The sequence below is a fragment of the Morchella sextelata genome (assembly GCF_020137385.1).
Source record: "Morchella sextelata strain SCLS chromosome Unknown scls_4, whole genome shotgun sequence".
Taxonomy (NCBI): domain Eukaryota; kingdom Fungi; phylum Ascomycota; class Pezizomycetes; order Pezizales; family Morchellaceae; genus Morchella; species Morchella sextelata.
In genome coordinates, this window is record NW_025408619.1 from 118,135 (window position 1) to 132,905 (window position 14,771).

The window sequence follows — 14,771 nt, forward strand, 5'->3', positions numbered from 1 at the left end:
GCGGGGGAGCTGTTCGCTCAATCGCGTTTTAGTCCCTATATTTCTACCACAGAAGCCACGTGCGCCACACCATTTACGTGGAAGAACTATGGCCGAATAATAGATTGCAGGGATGGACCATAATCTAATCATTGCAGGAGAGGATCTAGGACCAGAACCCCGGTACAATTTAAAGACAAAACAAAAAGGGGGTGGATCTCACCGGCCTAGCTTCACTTATGCAGACTTCTAGCTGTTGATTGTCAGATCTAGGAGTAGTAAAGTCCAGACTCCCTTTCAGTAACACTTAGGTTCGATCATTTGAAAAGTTTTCTAGGACGGCAAATGCAAGGATATGTAGAGTACTTAGTTTACAGTACCTACTCGCAGCAGGTAACAAGTACCCGAAAATGCACGTCCTAATCTGCAATTTCCATTGGAGTAGAAGTCAAAAATACACCAAAAACTTGCAGCTGCATATTCGGGTACTTCATGCCTGTCGCGAGTACATTAACCTACTCCACTCTAGAGTATCCGCACAGGGGCGAACCAGTGGTAGTAAGTTAGCATATCTATCTCCAATCCACTAGCAGAGTTTATTTTGACCTACCACCAGAAACCAGGGAACTACAGAGTGACAGATGTACGTTTCTCACTAGAGTATTCGCGGACAGACATGCATTTCTTCTCCAGAACTCAACCCACACTGTCGGGCATAGCATCAAACCTTCCGCCAACCTGCAGCGTCAGTTATCCGCGTTCAATAAACTAGTCGAAAGCACCGAACAAGACAGAACACCCTACATACCATAAAAACTCGACAATAATGAACGGGGCCAGGCTGGAATACTGTACTATCACTGGTTGAGATCATGGAAATTTACTCTTTTGGCGGTTGTGATTGAGAACGCCGTGTTCACCCTGCAGTCAGTCGTTTTTGCGGCACTCTACTAAACTCTAGACTTATCAACTATAGCTGAGTATTTGCATTTACTCTACGTCATACCATGCATACGAAGGCCAGACCCTGCCTGCACTACAAAAAGCATTCAAAACCCACATGCCAAGACTATCCTGCAACTCCCTCCCTCCCGTGCACAACGCAACACAACTCCCGACAATCATGATGCATATGCACCGGGAGGATATACTATATTGATGATCCTGTATACATACATACTCTGTTTTACTCCTGAGTACTCTAGGTAGGTTTTGACCCCCATTGCTTTTAATCGGGATGTCAGCTAGTAGGGAACGTGAAGATATCGATGGAAGTCCCACTCCCCTGGAATTGGGGCTGGTTCTTATACTACTACCCAAAAGGAGTGATATAGCTCACAAATCATTAGGCATCTGGAAGGAGGATGGTAATTACGCAAATCAGAGTATTGTACGGTCTAGAGTATTTGCCTGGGTATGCATAATATCATGTTAGATGCGAATCTACATGTAGTTTTGAACCTTTGTCTCATCCATTTGCAACATAACCAAGCTGTGCGTCGTGGGCTTGCTGATGGTCATTTGCTAGGATGTCTTATTAGGGTAGATCGGTAACGGCATTGTGGATCCGCTATCCCAAAGTACTGGCCGCCAGAACGCCCCTTCACCACTACTGGCGCGTAATTCCCTCCTAAAGAGCAACCGTCATGAGACCTCTGCTTCCAATCAAGATGGTCCTTTTGAAAGAGAAAAGAATACCGGCTTTATTTCTTCGAAAATGGAGGAGTGAGAGCGAGTGATGAGCTGTGGTATAGAGTCAGGGTTAGGGTTACCAATAACTTTCTCAAATAAATCGGTGTCCTGACTTGTGTGCGTGGAAGCTCGGAAAACTCAGAGCTAGCTAGCTAAGGAATTCTCGGGCTTACCAATTACTGGCTGGTAGCATTGGCACTAGAGGAGAAAACCTCTTGGGTAAAACTCAGGGGGTTGAAATAGCGATAAGGACGCACGAACGTCGGCAATGGGCATCGAGTGTAGGACTAGGGCACACAAGGTAAAGAAATGTCCTAACGAGAAGCTTCTATGACAGCCAGGACAAGGGCTAGGCAGGAAGAAGAGCAGCAGATGGTATGACCCCCGGGACAATACATACATTCTCACCCCGGTCTACAGAAAGGAGGCTCTAGGGTTTAGCCCGACGCTCTGGGTTTCTCATCCTACCTAGCCCACAGATGTATATGCATACCATGTACTCTGCAGGCGCGATTGCAATTTGCAATGATTGTTCATGACTGCTACTTCGACCGCTAATCGTACTGCTAACAAAACCAGCGCCGTAGATTCTCATATTTCTTCTGGGACATCGAGAGCACGGACTAGTAACCCTTTCTATTGGAGCCAGCGGGAAAGGGTGTTTGACATAGTGAAATCTAGAAGATCTGTCTAGATCCGATATCGTGATCATTGGCTGGCTTGTCTCAGAACACGCATCGGTTCTCGATCCAGAGACCGTTTTTCTGGCAGGACAGATCGGCCGGGCCAGAGATGAATTTTTTTTTTTGGATATCTGAATGAATGCCCTCCTCCCCCCCCCCCCCCCCCACCTCCTTTCAGTCGATCATGCCCAGCATAATCGGAACTCTTCACGGAAAGGCAATTTATCTTCATATCTACATCTTGAGAAAAAAGAAATTGAGAAAAAAAAGGAGAGAAGCGGGAGTAAAACAAAAATAAAGAGATTATAATACGTACTAGCCGTACCGTGTGGTGCCATATTACCACTGCTACCACTACTATTACTGTTGCTACAATTGCAATGTCACTCCTCAAATTCTCACTTCTACAACTTCCTAACGAACTCATTCTCATAATAAGCCAACACCTAAACGCCAACGACCTGAATTCTCTTTTCAAAACGAACCGTCGTCTAGCAGAAATACTGTCCCTTCAGCTCGAAAATCTCCGGGACAATCTCCTCAGCCAAATAGCAAAACAGGATGGCAAAACTGGACTCTGCTCCGCAGTAGAGCGCAAAAACGAAGCACTCGTAAGGCTCGTATTGAAGAAATTGGCCGTCGATATCAATGAGAAAATTGATATCCGTGGCCGCACAACACTTCACTGGGCCGCAGGGAATGGGCATTCGGAGCTTGTAGAGCTGCTTCTTGAGCGGGGGGCTGATATCGCTGCTCAGACAATCAATGGATCTACGCCGCTCCACAAGGCGGTTTCTAATGATGGAATTGTCAGGATTCTCTTAAATAGGGGAGCTGATATCGCTGCTCGGAGTGGGTGGGGGTCGACACCACTCAATGCGGCGGCTGTGAGTGGGAACGAGCAGACAGTAAAACTGTTGTTGGAGTTTGGGTCAGAGGTGAATACTGAGACTTTGGTTGGGGAAACACCGCTTCATACGGCGGCGTTTCATGGATATGAATCGATAGCAGCGTACGTATATATCTATCATCTGAATTCACAATTAATACACCCACACATCTTGTGACCGGTCATGCTTACCGCAATTGCAGAATATTGCTGGAATATGGCGCCGATATTCATGCTAGGACGCGGGTGGGCCATACACCACTTCACCAGGCTATCCGTGGACATAATCCACGTGAATCTCTGGTGAAGACACTTCTTGAAAAGGGCGTTGACGTTAACGCCCAAACGTATAACGAGGAGACCGCCCTCCACTTCGCAGCAGGTGCCAAGCACGCCGCAATAGTCAAGGCACTCATTGATGCCGGTGCCAATATAACAGCTGTAGACTCACCCGGAAATACCACACTTCATTGGGCAGCCAGGCAAGGTGATATTGAGATTATGAGTATGTTGCTGGAAAACCATATTGACATAAACACCCCCACAATACCCCCGCGCAGAGTGGGACAAAAATCTCAAGAAGCAACATATCAAACAGTACTTCACCTTACAGCTATGAAAGCAGCTCCGTTCCATGACGAACAATGGGTAACCTTCCTCCTTGACCGAGACGCCGACATCACCGCTGTAGACAGTTACGGAATGACGGCACTTCATTACGCATCACAGACGGGGAACAAGGCTATGGTCACCTTACTTCTAGAGAGGGGAGCGAGCGTTTTTGCCCGGTCTAATGATAAACGTACGGCGCTCCATGTCGCAGCAATGGGAGGTCATACCGAAATCGCGAGACTGCTGCTGGATTATGACGCAGATATTGACGCTGTGGAATCAAAGAAGAGGAGGACACCTCTGGCACTGGCCGTAAAGGGTGGTCACGAGGGAACAGTGAGGTTGTTTCTAGAAAGAGGTGCCGATACGGGGCTTTGTGATGTTCGGGGGGTTACGGTGTTGGGTGATGCGGCAACATTGAAATTTGAGAACATTGTCAGGATATTGCTGGAATGGCGCGATGTCTCGCAATACTGACTCGATATCTTATTTGATGGTTATATGAGCGACATGATTTTTCTTGGATAGGTGGCAGGTGGAGAGCTATATACCATGGTGGTTCATGAAGTGAGTATGGGAGTTTCGATTGGGGCTGGGGCGTATGCGCATATTTCTATCTTATTCTTCTTTGGTTGGTTATGTCCTCTGGATAAAGAAAAGCTTTTGTTATTCTATCTTATTTTATTGCTATTACTACTATTACTAGCTAGTCACTCTACCGTCGCTGGAATGGCCGGTCGGGGGTTTTAATTCATAATCTTTTGTCTCTCTTAAGCTTTTCTGAAACCGGCATCTGAGTGCGGTGATCCACGGCCGATCCAAAAAGCAATGATCGATATCAAATGGGGTGGCAGGCACGTCATGTCAGCACGATCTTCAGCTCCTACAATCTAGATCTGACGATCCAACCAACGACGGCACAAAACACATAAACCAGTCAACTCCAAACAGCCTCTATCACAGCCACCAAACTCCAGCGATGCATCACTTTGTGGAGGTGTATTGTCAACATTCATCAGCCACTGACGTACATTGTACCCTTCATATTCCTTTCTGGCTTGATCTCCGTGACATATAATCGTATGGTAACAGTCCGAGGAGCCCGAGGAGCTAGAGAAGCTAGAGAGCTTGAAGGAGTAGTGCCGGTAGCATTTGAGAAAAATGAGGTAAACTATTTCAAGGCTCGCGAAGAGGAATAGAGTGATGATGGTGAAGGAAAGTAATACCAACAAGGGGTGGAATGGGTCGCAGTTTCGGGTGAGCTGGGTAAGAAGGTTCGGAATCATTGTCAGGGTTCGATGAGGATTGCTGTAGAATTTTTTAGTTGAGATGTTTCTTAAGATATATTTCTTTGGGAGTCTTTCTTGCGCAAGGTTCTTTGCGATAAGTGGTTTTGTTTTGTTTAGGGACGTGTCTATAAAGTCAGCAGCAATAAGTGCTTCTAATAGTGTTGTTCTTGAGGTTGGTTATAAATGGGAGCTGAAGATTTCAGGCCGTGTTCTATAAGCACTTGAAAGTTGAGACTTGATGCTAGCGTAGGCTGGGACGTTAATTAATTGAGGGTATCTGTGCAAACTTGAATTGTAATTTTGATTGTGCTTTGTAGAGAGCACAGCTCGCTAGTAGTCGGAAGATGATTGAGCGGGCAAACCTGTGCAGTGTGGTGCGAGTGCTACTACATGTAGCTGTAGAGAGCACCGCTGTTACTAGCAGAGCGGGCGCTATGGTGATCAGCACATCCCACCCGCCCTGGAGCGCTTTCTTGTTACCTGGCTAGTACTCTAGTACTCACCTCGCTTGGCCTCCATCATCTGGATACCCTTTCTTAGCGTTCTCTCTTCCTCCTCCTTGACGTGCTTCACCTCCTCATGAGAACATTTTCGACAACGCTCGTAGACCTCAATGGTACGCGATGACCTCCCGTGCCTAATAGGGAAGGGTGTGCTGTCGCAGTAATGGTTAACCTTTATGTGCTCGTGCTTTGTGTGGCCACAGCTGTAGTTATTGCTACTCAACGCGTTTTGATAAATTGATTTATCCGTAGAGTTGTTTGTCTGTTTGTCTGTCTGTCTGTTTGTCTGTCTGTCTGTTTATCTGTTTATCTGTTTATCTGTTTATCTGTTTATCTGTTTATCTGTTTATCTGTTTATCTGTTTATCTGTTTATCTGTTTATCTGTTTATCTGTTTATCTGTTTCTGTTTGAATTACTGCCTTTTAGAGATGGAATTCATGTCAGAAATTCGAGGGAAGGTTCCTTTATACCAAAGCGACTTGATTTTGATTCATGTTGGAAATTGAGAACGATTGTATTTAGGATTGCATGTTCAGTACTACATGTACGTACATGTATGTATGTCCTCTGGAGACACCATGGTAGATTCTTGAGATACATACACTACACGTACTGTAGACTCTTTGAAGAGCTGCATCTACTATGTAGTCGGGTACAGCTACCTGGCAACTACATGTATGATAGGTTGAACAGTGCTCTACCAGGAGGAATTACAGGAGCAGGTTAGCTATCTAGAAAGCTTGACGAATCGATATATTTAGTACCCGAATATCTAATCAGCTGGGCCCTGACTGGCTGGGGAATAAGGTTACGGCAAAGGCTGGGAAATGATAGCCGTACATACAGTATCCGGTAGAATTATTGCGAAAGTCAGAACTAAAAGGGTGGGTTTCTTGGCCCGTGCTCACTGCAAAAATTCCTTTGAGGGCCAATGGGACTATCGGGTCACGGAAAACCCACTTTCGCATTAATTCTACCAGAATCTGTACATACTCATGTCACACCGCACACGTAGCATTGGTTACGTATGTCACAACTGTGGTCAAACAATGATCTGGCCAGCTAAACAAAAATCTTAAAAACAGATTTAGAACCCAAACGTTCTCTTCTAATGACATCTATCATCACGATCTCTACTAGCTTCTAAACATCTCGACAGCATCCAATCCCAACGCCCTTGAACGATAAGAAGAAACAGAGTGATTGGCTGTGATGGGCAATGACTAGCCATGCATTGAGAGTGAGCAACGGTCTTTACTTGATCTAGCTAGTGAGGTTCGTTCGTTATTCATCACAGTCTTCTTCGCCAACAACCGTATTTACAGCTTGTCGATGTCCCCTCCCTTGCCCTTCCTCTCAGTGCAGGTACGGTGCTTGTATATTCGTGTTGAGAAAGCGGAAGCAGATGGTTTTCATCAATGCGTGCCGTCGGACCCTTTTACTGATTTGGGCTGGTTTCTTTCTCGATCTCAGCGAGGGGAAAAGTGGAGGTGCTACTTTTCACGCAGCCAGCCAAGTATCACTCAGTCAGTCAGCACCTCTTCAAAACCTTCCGACTGAACCCCTTTTCATCCCCTCTTCAATTGTCTGCTTCAGCTCGCATGATCACAACCTTACTGGAGTAACACAACCCCCACTTCACCCGTCAGCGATCCACGATAAACGCCTACGCCCTATATACATCGACCCATATACATAATAAACATGTACCTCTGCAACCACGCTCAAACCCGGTAAACATCATGATCAGAGGTGCATATCAATTGTGCTTTGAGGATGGCAACAAATCACGAATACCCGATACGCAACACCAGTAATTCGACATCATGTGGTTTGATCAGACGAATCGCGGGGGGTGTTGTAATCTTCACGTTGGAGACAGTCAAAGGCTGGTTATTTTGATTGAATATTCGGGTTGAGGGGGCAATCAAACGGAGCATAGTAAGTCAGGCAGACATTCATCCAAAAGTGAATATTAAAGATCGTATAACAAACACATCATCACTACAGTTTGTGGAATCCTACTAGCAATTGGTTGGATATTGGGCCCGTCGTATACCTGTCACAGCTGCATGAGCCCCCTAACAGGCAGAAAAGAGGGTGCTTGGGAGAGAGGGGGCGAAACCATACCTATCATCCATCTCGATACCTTCATCATCCACTATCCTCGTCTCATAATTGGCATAAATACATGCCAGTGTCATTTTCATTTCTACTCCCTATATCAGCTCACCATCATATATCAAGGATAGCAAAAAGGCGTACTCGGGGTACGTACCATAAACTGCCAACCACTTCCCCACACACCCCCTCCCCCCGCTGCCAAACATCCACAACCACCTCTCCCCCTCTTTCCCCTCTTCTTCATTGTTCAGCCACCTCTCTGGCCTCCACACTTCCGCATCCGCCCAAAACGCCCTATGCAAACTATACGCCTGTCCTCCTACCGTCACACCGCCTGGAACACAATACTCGCCCACCATACAGCCACCATCCGTCGTCACTCTTGGCTGTGACCCCGGAATCGGCGAGTTAAGCCGCAATGTCTCCAAGACAACAGAATTGAGGAATGGCAGCGCATCAACATCCTTAAACCGCCACAGATTCTCTGCCATCTTGAGTTCATCATGAAGCCGTGCCTGTCGTTCTGGCGAGACAGAGAGATTGTACGTGGCGTAAGTCAACGCTGTAGCCGTGGTCTCGTGGCCGGCACCAATATGGTCGAGGATTTCACTTGCAGCATCGGTTCTGCCAAGTGCACTATTGCGGCGGAGCCGGTAGTAAACACAATCGTCGTCCGCTCCCTTCTCGGTCGGCATGTCTGCTTCAGCGGCGTCGCACATCTGTAGACACCACTCCTCGATCTGATCATTCGCATCATCAACCCAGCTCGGTATAATCTTCATCTTTCCGGCCGTAAGCCTTTCCACCCACCTCACCAACCCCGGGAGCTCACTCGCCCATGAAAAATAAGGGCGCCGAATCTGATACAGATCTACTAGGAACCTCTTGCGTGCAGCTTCATCGCGGACAAAGTCAGTCCCGTGTCGTTGTGTGAAGAGGTACGACGTTATAAGGTCCAAGGTGAGGGCATTGTACAGCTCGTGCACATCATGAACCTCTCGGGTATCAAGGAGTGGAGTCATTCGCTCCTCGAGAATTCTGCGCGTGTTCGCTAGAAGGGTCGGGGAAGAGGAGATCGTGCTGTTGGAGTATATATTTGCGATCAACCTCTTCCTCTGTGAGTGCTCGCGGCCATGGATGAGCGAGAACAGCGGCTTGGATCTACATTTAACTATGAGCTTCCATCTATATCTACAATTGCGACATGGGATGAAATACCCGTAGTTTGTGAAGACGTAGTACCACGGCGACTTGTCAAGGCGGGCATAGACGGACTTGACAAGAGGTGGGTCGTTAATTGAGATCTCGGTAGGCCCAAGGCGTACGACTGGTCCGTGCTTAACATGCGCAGCGTGAATAGAGCGGTTGCGCCGGCCCGTGAGTGTTCGGCTAAGGATCCAAAGACGTGTGAAAGGTGCTGTTGGGTGTGCGGACGGGATGCGACGGAGAGGGCAGCGGAGGTAAGTGTAGAGGCTGTGCAAGAGGAAGAGTACAAGCAGGATGAGAACCATTGACAGTGAGGCTAGCATATTGATTGATATTATCTAAAGTGGGAGTAGGTGTCTGTTCGGGGAGAAATTATGGCAATGATAGGCTTTGATGATTAGCTACCTTCTTAGCTAGCTAGACCTGCTTACCATAATAATAGTAAGTACTAAGAAGCGATCGGAGTCGCAATTATGGGGGGCAGTGTTTCTACCCTGTCTATCATTAATGAGTGGTCTGATGATGACCTCCTGACCTCGCATAAAACGTTTACACAGTTGCGTTGGGGGGATGAGGTTCAGAGATGCATGAGTCTTTACGCTGCTGCGTAATAGTTGATATTCCGAGATGATGGCGAGATGAAGGCCGAGGGACAAGTGGCACTGGGTTAGGGTTAATGTCTGCCTGAACTACAACCGTTCTGTGGCGTTGTCTTCCCTAGGAGCTCAACAAACAAAGGGCCCGTATTCAAACATGAAGCTGAGTGGACGGGAGCCCGAGGATCTATGTATCTAGCTATATAGCTCTTTTTTCCCAGAATATAATCGTTATCTGCTCCGAGACTCTATCTCAGGCCACTCCCCGTTATCAAGCCACAGCTGTCTTCTTATCCATGTCATGTGATCCGTCCGATACCGTGAAAGCTGCAGACTCGAATACAAAGTAGTTAGTTACCCCACAATCATACCGCATGTCTTGCATTTTAACCATGTGCTCTCGCACTCATGTACGATATGTGCACCCTGTCAGATAGGTAACGAGCTTTCCCTACTTCCCCCTCTCCGCAACTCGGTCTCAGCCCATAGATACAAGTACCGTATTCCCCCGCAACAAATTACAGCAACCCACCCTCCCTCTACATACATCACAGTCATGTATCTCTACGACATTATGTACTATAATCAACCTTCATCACCGTACCAGCACCCAGCACCCACCACCACCACCACCACCAGAGTTAGCAGGCAGCAGCCCTCCTCGCTTATCGATAAGATAGAACCAAGACCCAGATTCAATCAAGATCGGAGATCGACGATGGAACCCTAGTCAACTAGGGATAGGGTTATGAGCTGGGGGGGGGGAGGGAGGGAAGAAGGGAGGGAGGGTGGTGGGTTACCATGGTCCAGTTGAAACAAAAAGAATAAAAATATGACCAGGTAGGTGGTGTAGAGTTGCACTTATGATGACATCTGGTGGGTGGTAGTGACGTAGAGGGACTGCGGGTGAACTCTTTTTGAGATCTCAGGAACGGTTTGTAGTATGTACATGTAGGTAGAGATTATGATGTTACTGTTCTGGAAAATTTAGTGATGTATCACGTTTGATGCTGTTGATGTTGCTGCTGCTGCCGTCCACCCCCATACGTAGTGTGATAGCAGGAAATATATAATTTTTTTCTTCTCTCTCTTCAGCTACTCTGGCCCTTCCCCCGCCTCCGCTCCCCCAGCCTTATTCTATTAGATTAATTGGGAAGAAGAAAAAAAAAGTCCACTCGATGGAAGCTGTTTTTTTGGCTCGTTTAATCGTGAACCATTTACCATATCCCGATCAACACCACTCGGTATGAAACCGGGACCTCCGAAGTGAGGTTTCCGTAAGTATATCCTCTCTTGTTACCAGCTCGGACGGTAGAGTAGTGTAATAGTCTTTTTCGTATTTTTTTTTCTCCCGCCCCCGCCCAAGTTCAAATATGACTTGCTCGCTGTTCATGTTCGTGAAAAGCGCAGCTCATTCCAATATTGCTTGCTTGCCACGATAACAACCGTAGCCCCGAAGCCCCTCCTCCTCTTGCTCCCTACGCCTCCCCCCTCCCCGCCTTCACGTGGGCAAGTGAGTAATTGAGCAGTTGTTTGGTAATGGCGTTTCTGTCCATCCAGCCTGCAGCTGTGCCTTGCAAGGGTTGTCTTGCAGAGCTCCAATGAGCATTATCTTGAAGGGGCCAATGCTCCAATAATGCCCTCCTTCCCCCCCTGACAAGAAAAAAAAAAAAAAAGTGAAAGCAACAGCCAGAAAAACCATGTGTCGGTAGACGTGTTGTTGGGGAAAGGCTAGGGAGCTTAACAGCAGTACCGCGATCGGGCTTCTGAAGAATAACGATCGAACTTTCTCCGGCTCCTTCGTGAAACTTAATCTGATTAAACGTGGGTTTGTAGGTACGACACAACCCCACCCCTCTCCGTCTCGTTGTTACTGCTGCTGATGCTGCTGGTACGTTTAATTTCCGCACTTTCAATATATCCTAACGAAACCGAGCTGACTGAAAGCTGCCTGATGCCTACTGCCGTTAGTTTAGTGACATGTCGTCGAAAAGCTGTCAATTACTTTATTTTTTTTCCCATTTTTTTTTATGTCAGTTTGTCAGTTCAGGTTCCTGGTTGATTCACGATGTATTCGCATGAGATGAATCCCTTTGGTTTGGTCACGTAACTAGCTAGGCAGCACAATGATGCCAACTGTCAGAAGGTTGGAAAAGGGTTTAGTTTCAACACGATGAAAATCTGAGGTTATCCTGGTCGGGGCAGTATAAATATCCGTGACTTCTGACCCTCTGTTTATGTGGCAAAAAGAATCTCGTTTTTATCGTCGAACACTCCCCCACCTACCCCTTCGTCGTGCTAGTCCCTCTGGAAGCTGTATTAGCACACATTTAGACTTTTCCGGTATACGTATAAACCCTAGCAAGTGGACAAGTCAAGAAACCGAAAAAAAAAGAAAGAAGGGAAAGTCAAATATATCACTCGAGACCCATCATACTAGCCACGCATACTACTCGCACACACAACACACGCACCCACAAAAGGAGATTTTCCCTCCCGAGGCATCTATCTGAATCTGCCTGCCCATCGAGACCTACATTTCTTTATTAAAGTCCCTGAGCTCAGAAAAGAAATCTCAGGCCGCAGTCCAAGGGTTATCAATGTGCCGTTACACTAAAACCACCTACCATTGTGGACACCCGTTCCAGTCAAGGTCCGCTACAGATGCCAGGTGTAGAGCGAATCCACACCCACCAACTATCGAGAACACACATGAAGTCACGGCGGATACTCCCTGCCCCACATGCTATATGAGGGACAAGGAGAAGAAGTACCACCAAGTTATGGAGTGGATGGAGGGGATCCCGATCGACGATGAAAAGGGGAAGTCGTCTGGAGGCGGAAATGGAGGTGGGAGCGGTGCCAGTACTACTGAGCGGGGGTAAAGAAAAAAGCGCAATGCCAAGAAACGAAACCGGGATTTGCGAGATCTCCGTATGTGAAATGCACCATGTCGTCGTCGTTTGCTCGTCGAGCTAGCTGTGGGGAATTTCGATCTGATATAAAAATGTGAAATTAGTGCGCACGTACGGATTAGTTGAAAGGTTAGAAAAATTGGACGACGCTTATAGGGGAGGGTTCACGTTTTTGGTCAGTTTTTGTGAGGGGCTACCAATTCTTGAGGTAGGTTGGAAGTGTTTACCAATGGGAATGATTCCACGGGGCAGCTAGACAGAACCCGTTTCTGGGCGAGGGGGCTAACAGCAGGCTTATTAGAAAGGACAATTCTGAAGAAATAAACGTGAATCCCTTCAACGAAGCACCAGTTTTGATCAATAACCTGGTTGGTTGCAAGGGATTGGAATGTAGTGAATTTATTGGTTGTTTGTCGTTAAGGAGATAGTAACTTGAGTCGCGTTTTACAGTACCTCATAAAAATTGTGGGCTTATCAATTGTTGATCAGTGAAGTGTTTTTTGCAGTGGTGTGGATAAGTTGATGTTGCTCCTCGTTCGTCGTCGTCTCACATAATCCGGCCGAGTGAGCTTCCATGAACGGCCAACTTCTTGTGCGACAACGATATACCGAGAGGGGAAGTGCATCGCAGCTCATTTCAGGGCATCTCGTTTTATGCAGGGGGGAATTGTTTTTTGTTTTTTTCCCGAAGCAGCTGATTAGTGCAAAAAGCTAAGCTAGGGCGAGTTAGCAGGTTCAAGAAATTTGGGTGAAGTTGCATTAATTATCACCTTATCTTGGCAATATTAATATTATCGAATCACTCATATCGTTTGACAAGATACATTTGAGACAGCTGAGGTCATGAGATGCAAGGGCCCCTGTCGGTGGAGAACAAAAATGATAAGCTGGCTAGAATTTTAACTTCTTGTTTGGTCTATCAGCCTATACGTTACTTCAAAATATGTCTTGATAGTTAGTAGCTATAAGTAATCATCAGCAGTGGTCATTCTATGGATGTCTAGGCGGTTATACAATAATATACCTTAGAATAATTATCATGCTATATGGCTTTCTAAACGATTCTCAAAGTTCTGAATAAAGGTGTGGAAGCTTATTTGATGTCTGGAGCAGGTGGCATGATCTACCTGACTTCTAGAGTTGGCCATCACCGTGCTTGCGAAGTGAAAATAGGAATGTTAATAGATGAGGAATATCGAAGCATTGTGTGATGAACTGGTAATGAGGGGGAAAGGATATAAAGATTAATATTAGACGATCGCGAGAGGAAAGGCTATGCTAGATATTGACCGACTGCAGATCCGGAACTCAAGGCTAGCGAGATGCTACCCATGACGAAAAAGGGACGACAATTATCCGGCGCATGATCCGGGGTTTAGCTTGTGAAGACCGCACTCGGCACGGAGGATTTTCTGATTTCAAAGTGAAGATACAGACCTTGGTCCAGCATCCTTGGCGGAATTGGTACTAGTTCGGGACATCTTGTGTTCATGGCTCGGCATGCCGAGACAACACACATGAACTTTTTCCACCATAAAACTTGGGGAATATTAAAACCTTAATTCTAGTAACCACAGTCAGAATTTCCAAGTTTTACGATATCAACTACATCTAGCAAAGAGCACATCAAACAAAACAAAATTATAACTAATAAATCTTTTAGTTATTTTGTCATCATAGTGGAATAAGCCAATGTTGTAAAAAGTGATGTTTGAAATTGGTCTTGAAGCTTGTAAAATTCATAGAACATGCATATATATATAAACTACATCTAGTACGCAAAATTCAAGTGCACGTGTAGTTTTGATAAGGGTATGTCATGGCCCCTAGGTTAATTGGGGAGTGATGTAAATTGCCCGGCTAGACATGCATGGCTATATTACCAGCACCAGATCATGGATTTTAAAGAAACACCGGACCCAATTTAAATTCGCCAAATCTTATACTTCGAACTAGTATATGCTAAATATTATCATAATTCTGTATTTCTGAATACAAGGTCACCCAAACAGTCGAGTGGCTTCCTCGGGCTGGGGGAAGACACGGTTTCTTTTACAGCCTAGCTCTTCCAACCTAAATTATAAAAGACACATCATATATGAGAACGTACCCAACTAACACACCCACGCCCATTCAGTAGATTTAGCATCCCATCGCTCGTAGCTCATTCCAGACTGCTTGCCTGCAACCATTACCTGCAACCCATGAAACGACTTAAGCTTGCGCTCCATGTAGCAAGGACTACGTTGATGTGCTCTGAAATCGTCTAGACAACATCCAGA

General features: G+C 46.2%; 2 protein-coding genes across 2 annotated transcripts; one reads left to right on the forward strand and one right to left on the reverse strand.

Moving 5' to 3' along the window:
* Positions 1 to 2,734: 2,734 nt before the first annotated feature.
* Positions 2,735 to 4,332, forward strand: H6S33_009955 (uncharacterized protein; the record flags this gene model as incomplete). The annotated part of the gene is made up of 2 exons (XM_044841546.1): positions 2,735 to 3,366; positions 3,447 to 4,332. 2 exons carry the CDS (start codon positions 2,735 to 2,737, stop codon positions 4,330 to 4,332), a joined length of 1,518 nt encoding a protein of 505 aa, XP_044697098.1.
* Positions 4,333 to 7,729: 3,397 nt separating this feature from the next.
* On the reverse strand, positions 7,730 to 9,301 carry H6S33_009956 (uncharacterized protein; the record flags this gene model as incomplete). Its single annotated transcript, XM_044841557.1, has 3 exons — positions 7,730 to 7,860; positions 7,927 to 8,933; positions 8,991 to 9,301. The coding sequence occupies 3 exons, from the start codon at positions 9,299 to 9,301 to the stop codon at positions 7,730 to 7,732; spliced, it is 1,449 nt and encodes a 482-aa protein (XP_044697099.1).
* Between the last annotated feature and the right edge of the window lie 5,470 nt (positions 9,302 to 14,771).